Below are 16,266 nucleotides of genomic sequence, written 5' to 3' on the forward strand. Positions count from 1 at the left end.
GCTCAAATGAAAGAGCGGGTCGAGAAATGGCGTGCAGAAGTCTTTAAAGATGACAAATCTCTCTAAAGATGATGTCTGTTTTCAATTGAAAAGCGCAATTGTGACAACATTTTCCAGTGGGTTCTAGGAGTCTCCCCTGGTTCAACACCATCTTTAGAGGTCCTAGCACGCCATTTCTCGACCCGCTCTTTCGTTTGAGCTCAAAAAAACATTCATATCTTGTCTGACATCTTTGCTACAAACTCGGGTCTTCAACTCGGGTTTTCAATTGAAGGATCATAATTGTCTCGATATTTCATAACACGACTTTCATAAAATGAGTTTATAATCCTAATACAAATCAAATTTAACAGAATGTTTTCACAATTTTATCATCAAAACGACATTGACATTGACAAATTATATTTTTAGGATTCTTTTAAAGAAAAAAAAGCATCCGAATATGAAAATATCCTGATGCTCATTCAATCAACTATCAAATCAATTAATTCCATTATGGACTGCATGACCATGAATTTAGTTTTTTTCTGCAAAAAAAAACTAAAACTGCGATTTTTTAAAATATACGGGCTCTCAAACATAAATAAAAACGATAATTGTCCTGATATTTCATAACACCACTTTCATAAAATGAGTTTATAATCCTAATAATAATAAAATTTAATAGAATGTTTTCACAATTTCACCGTCAAAACGTCATTGACTCGAACAAGCCGCTGCTCGTCGACATGTTGCATATCTCAACAAACCCAATCATTAATTATCATCCGGTTTACGAGGTACGCGTGTAATTACATGATTGGATGATTATCGAGCGTGATTTTAGCGCCGGTTGTTATCGCTCTCCCAGTCCCAAGATTGTGGATTCAGTGAATGAAAATACTTCCGGTTGTTCTTGTTCTTGTCCAACGAGAAATATCAGTTTTCACAAAATCATCGGCACGTCCTCTTGAGCTCAATGAACCGTTAGATATTGTGAATCCTAATTTCTCGGCTCTTTGTCTCGGGGGAAAAAAAAAATTAACGCCAACATTCGGACTCCAGGGATGAGGAAAAAAAAATATATTGAGAGGAATTTTTCGAAACAACTGCATGGCAGTTTAAATATTTCTTCCTTCAACGTCGCAGTCGAGAGGAGAGTAAAACTGGCGATTCTCCCTCTCTCCATTCTGGTCTGGGATCGGGTGCACGTGGTACGTGAGATCCCTTACAAGGGTCGGCAGTTACAGCCGTACATGGCCGGAATGTAGGGATCTCACTGTTTTTTGCCATTTTGGCCTCCACTCTCGTTGAATACTCTGTCCCTTTTACCTTTATCATCGTCGTGTCCTTTCCCTGTGCAATGACCCGCAATTAACGCCTTTTTTGCGTTATCATTTCGAGAAATTCCAGGTGTATCAGCCTCGATACTATTTTTCCGCGAGAAGGACAAAAATGGGATGCAACTGGTCTTTGACGACATTTGAAGACATGTTTTCGTAAATATGTTGGGGAAATAATTGACGTTTCAGGGACATTTTGGGATTAATTTTCAGGAGAATGGCATGAATTTACAAATTACACTGAAAATTCAATTGAATTTCAATTTTTTTAGGAGCGGGAAATTAAGAATTCTGCAACAGACGGGAATTTTCAATAAAAATATGAAGATTCAGTACTAAATTACCCTGAATTTTCAATTGATTGAAAATTGTAAAGATATTTACATGAATTTTCTTGTTTTCTGGTAATTTTCAGGATATAATTAGACTGAAAATTTCAGTGGAACGGCCACTTCATAGAAATTTCCGAAGAATAAATCGGAAATTAATTTACGAATATATTTTTTTTCCCAATTTTTTGCTTTTGATTGTTAAGAAGTTTCCAAAATAAACTAGTGGGTTCGAGTCAAGATGTGAATGCCCAAAAAAATGAATAAAAATAATCCTATAAATAAAAATAATACTGTGAATAATAATAATATAATGTTTGAAATACATTTCACTCCAAATGTCGATAAAAATCGATAAATCACTGATGTATTTGTCAATTCTTTTGACTTCAGATCCACATACAACTGGCGAATGGTCGTCCAGGTGCTCAGAATCACAGTGAAACACTCCAGGAGTTCACTCAAGCCAGATACGTACGACTCAGCCTGCAGGGATTGAGAAGAGGCGGTGGTGCATTGGCTGACAAGCGTCGGGCATTCTACTCAATAAAGGAGATCAGCATTGGTGGTCGCTGCCTGTGCTCGGGTCACGCGTCCCGCTGCCGTTACAGCGCTCGACATGGGGTAAATTTTCCACTTTACATCATACAAGAGATTGATTGCTCGAGTCTCCAATGGCTTAATTCTTATTTATTGGAGGGGAATTTCACGCCTCTTTCTCAATTTCCTCTGAGAATTTCCATCCTTACACATCAATATTCCTTAACGATTATTAATGATGTCCAGTAATTAATGATCACTGGATTAATTAACAATTAATCAGAGAATAATTAATAAACCATAGTAATTGGGCATTTTATCTACGGTTTATCCATTTATCTCGTGAATAAGTGATTTTAGGAAAAAATGACAATGAATATTTTTTATGGAGAATTAAATTTTCGACAAAAAATTTTATGTGATATTTTTATCTAGGAGCATCCGTTACTGAGATAATTCAACATTATAAAATCATCAATTAAATTTTCTTCACAAATATCCCCCGAATCTTGATAAACTACATTTTCATCAATTATCATTGCCCAAAGCCGTATCACCTCCAATAATGAATAATCACTTGAATAATTAACAATTAACTAGTAATAATTCAGATAAAAAATGATAAATCGGAAAAATTAATCTTTTTTTTACCATTTTTGCATTTATCTCGTGAACAAGTTGTTTTAGAGAAAAAAGTTATAAAATATTGTTTGTGGAGAATCAAATTTCCGACAAAAAATGTTACGTGATATTCTTATCTAGGAGTATTTGTTACTGAAATAATTCAACACTTGAAAAATCATGAATTCAATTTCCTTCATAAATATCCCCCAGAATCTTTATAAACTTTACATTCCCATTAATTATCATTGTCCAAAGCCATAAAATACTTTCTCCATAACTTTAAGAGGACTCGTATTCTCAGTGTTTCACGTGTGCACACGTGCTCACTTATATGGTCATTGCCATAGTTGGTCCCAAGTGCAGGAGTTATCTTTCGTCTTGTGTGTACCGTCGTGATGCACACTTGCGAAATTTCTCGCTCGACTGTCGGTCACGATCTTAAGTTTAATGTCCAAACGGTGAAATATTTTTGGTGATAAAGACAGATCAAAGGAGCCACCGACGTATTTTATTTCAATGGAATTATTATTCTGGGCAACTTGCAAATGGTAACGAGTTATTTTAAGCAGAAAGGGTGCGTTATTGAATTGGTTTTTTGGGGTAATCTCATTGAATTGTAGATAATTCTGGGGTTTTTCGGGAATTGCGGAGTCGAGAATTTCAGATATTTCAGGGCTTTTGGATGTCTCAATCCCTGGGGGAATCGCAAACCAATCAATCTGCATTTTATTTTTATTTTGTAATTTAAAAAATGAGGAATGAGATTGAATAATACTAGTTTTTCAGAGCTTGATTCCCTATTTTGGAAATATTTTCTAAAACTGTTGAAAAAAAATGGCAAAAGCGACTTTTTGATGCAAATTTGATTCTCTAAAAAAACAATCTGATATTTTTGGATAATTCTAATGTTTTTTTTATATTAAAAAAATGAGAATTCGATAAATCTGGGAAGAACGTGTAGATTTTATTTTTGTTTCGATTTTTTCATCATTGACATTTCTCATTACGTACTCTAAATGATTAAAAAATTCTTTTCATCGTTTGAAAGAATTATTTTTTGATTTTTTCGATAACTGTTTTCATTTCCACTTTTTATTGAGTAAAAAATGAAATTTTCGACATTTTCATATCTTTAAATTCACAATTTCATCTTTATTTAAATTTTTTTCGCGTTGAAATTCAAATTTTAAACAATCCGTTCTATAATTTATGGGAATTCCATTAAAAACATTACACACACCCTCACATTTTTCGATAAAAAATATAATAATTTTCGAGAGATTCACAAAATAAGAAATTTGGCAATAATTTCCTCAAATTTCCATTTGAAAAAAAATCTTTAAAATTTCGTCAATTCTCAATGAAAACTCGTCTCTATCCGTTGTTGCTCAATGTAAATTTCCCAATCTTTTATTCGCGATAACTCCACAAAAATAACGAGTGCCCGCTAAAGGCATTACACTACGCAATATGTAGCAGAATACTCCCCCCATAACGTATACATTATGCATAATGTACACGAGAGTACGTGTAGCCAGAGGTACATAAGGAAAGACAACCCATTCTCGGTGGTGGATAATTTTATTGCCACCTATAAACGACTGGGGCGAAAAGACTTATCTCTATCCACCCAGTGCATCACCACGTGTTCGCCCCATTGTGATGTACTTCCGTAATTGTTCGTTCAACGTTCGTTCGAGATTTCGGAACATTACTCAAGATCAAGTAATTATTTTCCATGATTATATGTTTGTTGAGGGTTTTATTTCACCATAAAATGTTGGAAAACCCCAGCGGTCGTTGGGAATTATTAGAGAAGTGGAGAAAATTTATTCGAGACTCTTGCAGATGACTAGAAGTAGACAATCCCATTTTACTAATCAACATAATTTTTGAGTCCTCGAGACGTCAATCCAATAGAATCGTTTACATCCGCCGGAAATGAGACACTGAGGCAATGAGAACTCGTACAACATTCGTCATTTATCAGCCTTTCTCTTTTGAAGATTGATCGAACGTTTTTCATAATCTTCATGAGTTTGAATAGTGGAATTAACTCGGAATTCAATCTAACGAGTTGGAATTTTTTGGTAATTACTCTGGCAGATAATTACTCGGGTTTATACGACAATGAAAATTACTGAAAATCGTGAAAGTTCAAACAATTATCTTTCTGAATCTTCAGTCTGTTGGAAATTCAATTGAATGTAATGCTTAATTTTCACAATGAATATCTGTTGCTTAAGTTTGAAAGAAATTTCTAATAGTACAAGGATTTATCTGGACGTTGAGTAATTTTCTGAAAAAACGTCAGAAGAATTAAATTTTCTACAAAGAACATCTGACGCTCTCCCCTGATGCCACTCGTTGTTGAGAATTACTCAATTTACCAGAAAATAATTTTTAGAATTTTATCAAATTTTCAATTCAATAAAAAAATGATAGATTTTATTTCCTCGTTATGCATTACAAATTACCAAGAGATATAATTTGTAGATAATTTTCCTAGTTGAAAAATTTCATTTTTTAATGAATTTTATTAAATAGAAATGAAAATTTCTGATATTTTGATTTCTCTAAATTCACGATTTTATTTTTCTTCGCATTTTCCCACATTGACAATTCAAAGACTAACTTTGATTTTATTAACATCTTAATTTATTGCTATTTATTGTTATTTTCATATTTTTACATTTAAATTTCAATTTCGTTTGAGTTTTGTAATTCCGTAATTATCAAAGAATAGTTTAAAACTAGTTGCAATAGAAGACAAAAATGACAATTAAACGAAGGAAATGGATTTTAATAATCTTGTAGCATCAAGAATGCGAGTGTGAGCGTCACACATGCGGTGAGAGATGTGACAAGTGTTGTCCAATGTTCAATCAAGTGCCCTGGAAGCCAGGGACATCGGGCAAGGGTTTTCACTGTGAAAAATGCAACTGCAATGGTCATGCTAACTCCTGCCGTTACGATCCGGAGATATCGGAGAGACGTATGTCCCTGGACATCCGGGGAAAGTATCGTGGCGGTGGTGTATGCATAAATTGCACGGTAAATCAATCGTTTAGATGCCTTTTTATATTGTAAATTACAACATCGATTGCTGATTCATGGCTGTTGCAGGATCACACAACGGGAATAAATTGTGAAAAGTGTCAAGTTGGCTATTACAGGCCTAACGGAATACCAACGGACGATCCGTCGCCCTGTATACCCTGCGATCACTGCAATATGAACGGGAGCACTGGGTTTTGCACACCTGATGAGACTTATCCGGGGAAGGTAAGAGCATTACATGAAATCAATTAATTTGGGATTTTTTTGAGGTTTGTAAGGGGTGAACTTTGGGGGGAGGGGGGTAGTTTTTTTAAAGAATTGAATTCCCTATAAAACCGATTTTATTTCAAGTCGTGATGGACCCAAGAGTTGAAGATACTAGAATTGAAATTAGTTCCTTGAAAACAGCCTAATTAACGTTAATTAATTCTGTTTTGTATTCATTCTTGAACTGTCTGTCATTATCGAAATTTTGTGGTTGAAAAAATTTGATATTTGAACGTCACGATGACTTCTCAATGATTATCGAGATATTTCCAGTGAGAGTGGGACATTTATTTAGAAAGAAAATGCATGACGTTCACACATCACCAATTTTCTCATTTGAAAAATTAATTTTTATCGAGAATTGACATTGAAGAGAATGTGATATTTAATATACTTGCATTAGTCAATCCAGAACATTTTAACAACAATTTTAATTCATCAGTTCCCCGGTTTCTAAACAAATTTTAAATTTATTTGGAAACAAAATACATTACGTTCACACGTCATCAATTCCTCAACCAAAAAAATTGTTCTCCAATCAGAAGCCTTCACGTCCGATGCAAAGACTAATTTTCTTATTTGAAGAATTATTATTTTTTCTGTATCGAAATATTGGAATTGAAGAGGATATGTTCCTCGAACCAGAGAGAAAGAAAAATGCACATTTACTGGGGACCAAAATGCATCAAACAATCAGAATAGAATTTCCCGAGTCATTCCTCATTCTTGAATCCCCCATTCTTCAAATTCAGGTTGCAGGTGCTTGTGAATGTAAACCAGGCTACTCAGGCTTCAGATGTGACCAATGTGCAGCGGGTTACCGTCAGTTTCCCGACTGCATGCCCTGTCCCTGCGATCGACGTGGAATTCTCCCGTCCCACGACTGCGAAGGCGACTGTTTGTGCAAAGCAAATGTCGAGGGTGAATTCTGTGACGACTGCAGGCCCGGATTTTTCGCCCTGACACGAGATAATCCCGAGGGATGCCTCAAGTGCGACTGCTTCGGCATGACCACTGACTGCAGAGCCGCTCGACTAGTCTACGACTCCGTAAGTTCAACAAATTTGTATTTTATTGTTGGTCCAGGGCAATTATAATTGACGATTCGATTTACAACTGAATGACAGACAGTTATTGATGGGAAATTTGTTATTCGCGGGGATAATGCGGTTTTATCGAGAGTTTTGTTAATTCGGAGTGATAAAGGAGTAAATCAATAACTCAGGGACACGGAGATATCCGTTAGACGATGAACTGGATAAGGTTGGTGCACTGGTGACTGTGCTCATGCCTTGGAACGATTGAGAGAGGCCTCTTATAACCCGTAATTACGTCGCACGAACGATTCTACGTAATAGCATACTCGGGATAAACGAGGGTGGACGCCTTGTCCTCTATCTTTTCCCATATTATTATAAATATCAACGCCCAGCCATGAAAATGTGACGTTTACATTCAAATGAAATTGTTTTGTATTTATGTTATACACGTGAACGATTTCATTTTTATCTTTACGGGGAACACAACCTTCGACATTACTTAGCTTGAAAATGAAATTGGTGAAGACTTTATTCATCGATTTTTCTATTTTTGAGATCCATTGACATTTTTGTCGTAATTTCTGTTCGACTTTTTTCTTGAATATTTTCTTGACAACAAAAACGGTCTTTTTACCTCTTTGAATAAGTGTCTTTATGTGTGAGATAAATGGAGGATGCACGGAGAATAAAGTTGGCAAAAAATTACCAGAAGAAAACGTAAAAATTACGTTCCGAAACGTAATCCGCGAGCGAAGTAAAATTCAATAAAAAGTGTGAGTCGGAACTGAAATTGTACGAATCGCCACGGAAATTCTACGAATTGTTCCGTAAAAAATAACTACCCGTCTGATGATTCACCGCTGTGGGGACAACAAGTCGTTCTGTAATTTGTCTCCAACGATTGAGGAATTTTATGTAACGGAACGTAGAAATAACTCACCAGCTTCATAAAAATTGTTGAACGCTCAAAAATTTTTGATTTTGGAGGCATAAGTCGGGAAGTTTCTGTTAGATTTTACTTCTTCGGAGATATTACGTGACAATTTCGTACTTTGTTCGGTGATGAGCGTTCACATTTCTTCTCTTCCATTCCTATAAAAATTGCCGGAAACCGATTCCCCGTGTGGAATTAATTTTTCCCACGTTTTCCCTCAATGCAGATATCCACATTGGATGGTTGGTTAGTAACAGACATAAATGCGTCGAGGTCAATTGTACCGGGATTGGACCCAGACAACGGATGGCTGACACTTGCATCCTACGAGGTTGAATATGAAAGTCCATTTTGGCTAGCACCCAAGATCTATGCCGGAAATCGTCTGTCTTCATACGGGAGTAATCTCACTTATGCTGTAACATGGATTGTCATGCGTGGTGACACCAGTGGTAAACCAACCACCGAGCCAAACGTCATTTTAGTGGTAAGTATCATTTTACTTGCTGTCACTGAAGAATTCATTATTGCAAGTTTCAAGAGAAGGGGAGAATAAAAAATAAACTGAGAACATTTTCAACCTGAAAAATTTGTCGTCAGTTTATATTCAATATCTGCGAATCCATAGGAGATTTATGGGGGAAAAAGGATTACATTTTTTTAATGAAAATCTTGAGGATTTTTTTATGTTTTTCATTGATGTCAAGATATTTTTTGAAAATTAACAAAGTTAAAGGGGATTTTGCGGTGAATGTAATATATTCCATCATTATTAAAAATCCTATAAAATAAAAAGATCAAATTGAGAATGAAATTGAAAAAAAAATTAAAAATTAAATAAAAATCTTATTGAAATGATTCTTTAGTTCAGTTTTCATATCTTTCAGATTATATCTGTCAACAATTAATGATGTAACTCATTATTATGAAGTTAATTTTTTTTTTTCAAATTGAAAAGAAAAACATGAGATTCTTGAAAGAAAAAAGATTGTATTTTATATTCTGTGGCTTTCCGAATGTTTAGGGCAAGAATGGAATGAAAATTGCTTTTGGTGAGGAGCCATACAGTGGTCAGGAGGCTGAGATTTCCGTGCCACTGCAGGAGGAAGGCTGGTTTCACATGGAGACTGAGATAAAAAATATCCAAGTGAGACCTAGGAGAACTGAATACGGAGGGAGGCCTGTCTCCAGGGGGCAAATGCTCAGAGTTCTTGCTGATGTGAAGTATGTCATGATCAGGGCGCAGTATCACTCGGAACAGGCTGAAGGAAGGTAATGAATTGATAAAATCCCCTCATGAAAATTATTAATTGACTTTTACTCTGATAAATAATTATTGATAAATTATTTTATAAAATAATTTAGATCACACGGTCTACAAAGTATTTTCTGATGAATGTGATGATGAAATATACAATTTTTTTGTGCACCAATTCTATTAAAAATTGTGCAACACAGCCTCGTGTTTTTAAATGTTAGATTTTTTAAATAGATTTTTATTGAATTGTTAGTTTTTTCTCATAATTTTTTTTTTATACTTGATAAAGTGTAAAAAATGATTTTATTTTTCTATTTTTTTCTCTTTTATGTATTTGTTTTTTTTTCAGTGGGGTTTGCCCCCTGGACTCAGCTTCTACTATTTTTGATCAATTATTGTCCTTTTTTTCTTCAGTTTGCTCTCTGTGGTTTTACCCATTGGTGAAAAATCAAATGATGGGGTCGAGACCTTTGTGGAGCAGTGCACCTGCCCCGAGGGATACGCAGGACTGTCCTGCGAATATTGTGCCTGGGGATATGTTCAAGTGATTTTTAATGGGACTGATCATCAGGATCATTACGAGTGCATCAAGTGCGACTGTAATGGGCATGCTGGGTCCTGTGATCTTGTTATGGGTGAATGTACAGTGAGTATGAATAATTCATAACATAATCAATTTATAAACTCAGTTAATTTCAATTAATTCATTCACTTTTTTTTATTTAAAAAATTGTTGAAATAAATTTTTAAAAACCTCTACTTTCGCTCCCTACATTATCGATGGTCCCTTCTGCTGTTCATTACCATCAGTATATTGAATAGAAATCGATAAAATTCTTCTGGGAATTCAGTGGAATAAGAGGAAATCTGTTCTATCGACTTTGGTAAATGAAATTTCCTTCTCATCATAATTTTTTGGATTTAATAATTTTTTTATTTGATTTTCGAAGGGTCTAGTGAGAATAAATGTTTGTGATTAATATCAATAATTAACTAAATAACTTACTTATTTAGTTGATAATTAATTTATATTATTTTTTCATTCAATGATTTATTATTCGATTTTTGGGTTGATGAAGGAAAATAAAAGTTTGAGTTTGACGCTAATTATAAATGTTTTTTTTAATTTTCAGATTTGTGAACACCACACAACAGGACCCAAATGTGATCGTTGTGCACCTGGATATTACGGTGATGCAACTAGGGGAACCCCAGACGATTGTAAACAGTGCGCATGTCCCCTGACCATATCCACCAACCAATTCAGTCCAAGCTGTCAGCTTGATGATCCCAAAAATTCCTCTGGGAGTTACGTGTGCACCCAGTGCCCTGTGGGATACACTGGAGATCATTGTGAAAGGTAAATTATAATTTTCTCCAAAAATAAAAAAAAATCATCTTCATGAAAAAAAAAATTAAGAAATAAATAAACAAATAAATTTTCTAACTCATATTTACAAGGCTTCTTTAATTCAATCATTCTTAATTATTCATGTTTACAAAATAGAAATATGGGTGATTTATCCCGTGGAATGTTGAAATGTTTAAGTCATGAATTGACTCTCATTTCTCTTCGTCTTTTTATTTTGAAGTTGTGATCTCGGTTACTTCGGTGATCCCACGAAGCCTGAGGGCACTTGCCAGTCCTGTCCCTGCAACGGTGGTACCTGCGACCAGGAAACTGGTAGATGCTTGGAATGTCGAGGTAATACTGAGGGCTGGAGATGCGACAGATGCAAGGAGGCACACTACGGGGATCCTCTAGACCAAAGTTGCCTACGTGAGTTCTTTATTTCCTTTAAAAAATATACACCTTTATTAACGAAAGTTTCATCCGGAATTATTGAGTTTCGATAGAAAAATTTAAAAAAACATTCTTTATTTTTTTATAATAATTTATTTAAAAAATATGCCCTGATGAATTCTTATTCATCTCCATCTAAAGATCTTCACTAAATAATCTGCTGAATAAAGCAGAGTAGATCCTTTCAAGTGTCTGAAAATTCTAAAGGAAATCAATCGCGAAAGAGTCGTGAATTGGTTATAACTTCGAGGAACCCATCTCAAAATTTATTCATTTATTCTGCGAATGCTAGGTTACGAGAAAAATGTTACAGGACATTTTCATTTCCCACAAAATCTGCAAGAAACAACACCATCCATTCACCCTCCCAATTATTTTAATGGTCAAATTTCCTCAAAGTACACAATTGATTATTCCGCGCCTAACAGTGTAATAATCGAGATTTCCATCAAAGTAAATCCATGAAATATTGTTTTCAGCCTGCAGTTGTAATCCCAATGGCAGCATCTCACGATTATGTGACTCAGTTAGTGGTCAGTGCCTCTGCAAGCCCCTATTCACTGGTCGTGACTGTTCCACCTGCATTGAGGGCTATGGCAATGTAACTGCTGGCTGTCGTGAGTGCAACTGTGACGTGGGTGCTATCACCAATGCCTGTGATCAAATAACTGGTAGCTGTGTATGTGCACCAGGCGTTACCGGGGATAAGTGTGATGTGTGCGAAGATGATCATTATGGATTGTCCATCGATGGCTGCCAGGGTGAGTGCCAACAATATTTTTTACCATTGATTTTATCGCTATTTTATTCTCCCCTCGGTCTTCGGAGTTTATTTGAATTTCATTTTATTCGTTATTTTGCGGTGAAAAACCCTCGAGCCAAACCGTCTGCCAGCCTACGCGCTCAGAACTACTCCCACCCACGTGTAAACGGAAAATTAACAAGTTTTGAAGACACCGATAAATAACTCGTGTGCAGTGAAATGCACTGAAATGAATTTAGCGTAACACTTGTTGATATCGAGTATTTACATGGGGGGGGAATTATTTCAATGGTTTCATCGGGGGAGTGGAGCGTTAATTGATTTTTAAGGGTGAGTGGTGGGAGGAGTTTGAATAATATCTTGGAAAATATCGAGTTTCGAAGGAAAACGAAAAAATAGTTTCTTGGCAATTTTATCTTTACAATTTGGAACTTCTGGACATATTTTCCAGACATCGGCATCATCAGAAATTTTAATTAAAGTTAAATTTTGAACAAATCAATTGCTAATACTATTCACCGGTTTTTTAATTATAAAATTAATTATCTATTAAATATTCAAATTCGGAATTATTTTATTAATCAATAATTGAGTTTCGAAGACGACCGATTTTTTTGCTAATCGAAAATGCTTTTATGACAATTAGAAATATTTACTTCATAGTGAATTGACAATTCCATATTGTCAATTATTTAGTTCATAATCAATGGAAAATTTAAATTATCAATTATGTTATTTTTCAAATTTCAATGAAGGTAAGTACATTTAAATTATTATAAGATACTTCGCACATTATTACTGAATTATTGTTTGATACTCATCCATGATAGTTTCGAAATGATGGGCAATACAAGGCAAACAAATTTATTCTATTAGTTCTCCCTTCTTCCAATTAGAGTGAAAGGTGGATTTCAATCGATTTTTAGTCAGATTTTAGTCATCTTGCTGATGATTTTTTAATTATTGCTGAAAGTAATAAAATAAACGACTCAGACAATTGCAATAATTTTATTCTCAATAATTTTGAAATTATTTAGTTTAGAAATAAATATGAAGACCTGAGAAATTCTTTTCTCTGTCCTAAACCTATTCACTAAATAATTTGCAAAAGAAAACAGAATTCATCCTATTGATTATGTGGAAATTTTTAAGAAAAATCGATCGTGTTATAAACGAATTTGTGAATTATTCGTAATTTTTTAAAAGTACATCTTAAAATTCAATGATGTATTCCATGAATGTCAAGTCCCTCACAAAATTTGGAAGAAACAACAAAATTAATTCTCCCAATGCCTTCAATGATTAAATTTCCATAAAATACATACGAATATTTGATTATACCGTGCAATAACCCGTGAATTGTCCATAAGACTGAAGAACGCATCTTGAAATTTACAATGGCTGTAGATAATAATGAAATAGTCAAAGAAACTGGGCAAAAAGCTGTTGTTGCTCTCTCAGCTCGTTTCGAGATGTTAATGAACTTCCTATAGAGGTGGGTGACCATGAGCATATCTCCAGGGACTTTTCACCAGGTTTATTCTCACCTCAACAGCCCACGTGTGTGGACAGTAGATTAGTGAGTCATCCAGAGGCAATTGAAAACGCCAATGCACTTACTCCCTTCATTTATTTTTCTCATTGTTAAAAAGAAAAAACAACAACTTCTCTCGCAGTTTTAATTCTAATTTCACTGATTAAAAATATAATTAACTGTCTGGGGGAGGCGTTGAACCTCTGATCTCTTCTCATAACTGTTATTTAACTTCACACGTGCTGCAAGCTCGCACCTCAAGTGCTCGTTTATAATATTCGTTTGTGGTGGAAAATGAGTGTGTGCATAGCGTGCCAACGTTGCACGACATTTTCAAAGCGTTAATTTACGCGGCAATGGTGATATCCCTGGGGGTATGATGGATTTATAGAGGTAGAATTTTACATCCGGCGGTATGCCATGGAGTTAATTTTTATGGGTAATGAGGACAAGGAGTTGGGAATGTCAAATGGTATTTAAATTTTTTTCGAGCAAGGAAACATTAAAATAGTTGTGTTAACGTATGGAGAAATCAAGCGTTGGAATCAGGTGATCCTCTTTGTTTGAAAATTTTCTGTTTGGAAATTAATGAGGTGAACTGAGATACCTTTTCTGAATAAATAAATTTATTAATCAGTGAATTCATCTTCGAGAAAACGTAAAAAAATTAAAAATTGAAGAGAATTGTCCCATAAAAATTCTTCATTCATTGTCTTCATACTTGAAGAACTCCCAAATTAACAAAAAAAAAGTCCAAGTCTTCAATTAAAAATCTTAAAAATTGACAAATGTCAAGTCCCAATTAGAATTCATTACAAATTAATCAGCATCTCACGAAAATTCTTCATTCTCTCTTTTCCATTTGAAGCATTCCCAAGTTAACAAAAAAATCAGAGTCTTCTGAAGGAATTGGTACACTAGCTAATGCAGTAATTCTAGTAGAAAATTGAAAAATACATTTAAAAATAATTTTAAAAAATAGTAAAATAGAATGTCAAGTCCCAATTAGAATTCACTACAAATTAATCAGCATCCCACGGAAATTCTTCATTCCCTTTGAAGCATTTCCAAATTAACAAGAAAATCCGAGTCTTCTAGAGGAGTTGGTACACTCGCTAATGATGCAATCGGTCCATCAGATAGCAGAGTCAACTTCCTTCCCCTCCTTAAGTGCAGCAGTACTGTGCCCACCTGACTGTCGATGCTTCCCTGCCGCAAACGCGTGGGTCGACTCTGTACCGGGTGTCCTCTGTTCTCGTATTCTTGGCTCATCAACGCCACCAACACTTCCATTGTCCCCAGGGGAGTCCTCTTCCTCCCACAGACAAATATCATCGACATTTCGGGCTTTAATGACTCCTCAATCTTCTTTTTTTCCCGAAGAAATTGAGCCTTTTGGGGGGAAATAAAAGGGAATTGGATAAAGCCACCCGTTTTATTGCGGCTGGATCAACACCTGGCCGTAGGACGGCTTCAGATCCTGGTAAAGATCGCCCAGGAAAATATATAGGTATCAGGTTTCTCCAACTCCTCGAAGTTTCATTCATGAGACGAGTTCAACTCTTTTCATGAATCAAATTGAAATGAATGAAAAACCAGTCGAAAAATCACAAGCTCCATTTTACCTCATTCAATTGTCGTATTGGAGATAAAAATCATTTATTTTTTTGATGGTGACGTCAATTCGCGAGAATGAGAGACATGACAATGGCCGAGGATTTTGATCGTGGGGATTGATAAATACCAGTGTTTCTCTCCTTCTGGTGCAGTCGATGGGGGGATTTGGTTTTGGTAGTCATGCCGGGGTGATACAAAAACTCGACGGATCGACGGAATGTAGTCTTGTGAAACTCCAACGTACGGACAATTTGATCGCACTCGGGAGACCCCACTGCATCGACAGCACTCATGTTTAGGGGATTCAGAATTTTTGGGATTGACTTTGAATTTTTAGTCACAATTTTTCATTAATATTTTCATTAAAATTGTTTTTTTTCCATTAATTTTTCTTGGGTATCCAATTTAATTTATGAGAATTAATATTGAAATTTTTCCTGATTGAGAATTTATCTCGAGGAAATGTGATTTTTCGGGAGAAGTTGTTCATGAAAATTGATTGGACCCTTCTCCGGAAAGCACTCATTGTTGGGCACCAAAATATAACCTTCACGACTCGATTATTTGTGTTAAACGTCAATTTATCTGAAAAAGAGGGATTTTAAGAAAAAAAAGTTGCCATCTCTGCAAGTTTCTCCCAATAATTTTTTTAAAATCATAATTTTCAATTCAATTTATTGGAATTAAAATATCAGAAATTAATGGAAATGATTCAAAGTTTACTGAAAAATCAAATTAAGTTTCTTTTAATATTCAAATGAATTTATAGAAATTGAAATTGATATTTTTCTTAATTGTGCATTTATTTAAAAAGCAAATGATTTTAACAGGGAACTTATTCATGGAAAACTTAGAAAAATCACTCATTACAAGAAATTTATATTCAGCATAACGTAAATAATATTGCATTAGAAATTATTGATACTTGTTCACAGCCTCATTCCACTCTGCCCCCATAAAAGATAAATATTGGAATAACTCTCCAAGATTATTGCAAACCAATATCGCAGATCAAATGTAAATTTTTCCCCGATAATTTCCATCCTACGAGACAACCGGTGCTCGATAAAGATAGCGATAAGGTGGGGGGGGGGGAAGGCAAAGAAATTTGAATAGTGTAAAAATAATCGAGAATGTTAACATTAATTTCAAGAATCCACTGGCCAAGCGGAAT

The 16,266-nt window shown here is 34.9% G+C and overlaps 1 protein-coding gene across 1 annotated transcript in view; it reads left to right on the forward strand.

The window, feature by feature from the left end:
- Positions 1–16,266, forward strand: part of LOC107046729 (laminin subunit alpha-1) — a gene marked incomplete at its 5' end in the record, with an annotated part of 85,943 nt that overhangs the window by 20,192 nt on the left and 49,485 nt on the right. Inside the window, 10 exons of the mRNA XM_015269420.1 lie at positions 2,045–2,275; positions 5,633–5,869; positions 5,942–6,100; positions 6,895–7,191; positions 8,343–8,603; positions 9,141–9,388; positions 9,789–10,020; positions 10,508–10,734; positions 10,967–11,154; positions 11,658–11,939. Coding sequence (XP_015124906.1) covers positions 2,045–2,275; positions 5,633–5,869; positions 5,942–6,100; positions 6,895–7,191; positions 8,343–8,603; positions 9,141–9,388; positions 9,789–10,020; positions 10,508–10,734; positions 10,967–11,154; positions 11,658–11,939 — 2,362 coding nt within the window. The remainder of the gene's footprint in view (positions 1–2,044; positions 2,276–5,632; positions 5,870–5,941; positions 6,101–6,894; positions 7,192–8,342; positions 8,604–9,140; positions 9,389–9,788; positions 10,021–10,507; positions 10,735–10,966; positions 11,155–11,657; positions 11,940–16,266) is intronic.

The sequence above is a fragment of the Diachasma alloeum genome, unplaced genomic scaffold, assembly GCF_001412515.2.
Source record: "Diachasma alloeum isolate Michigan unplaced genomic scaffold, Dall2.0 Dall_scaffold_01785, whole genome shotgun sequence".
Taxonomy (NCBI): Eukaryota; Metazoa; Arthropoda; class Insecta; order Hymenoptera; family Braconidae; genus Diachasma; species Diachasma alloeum.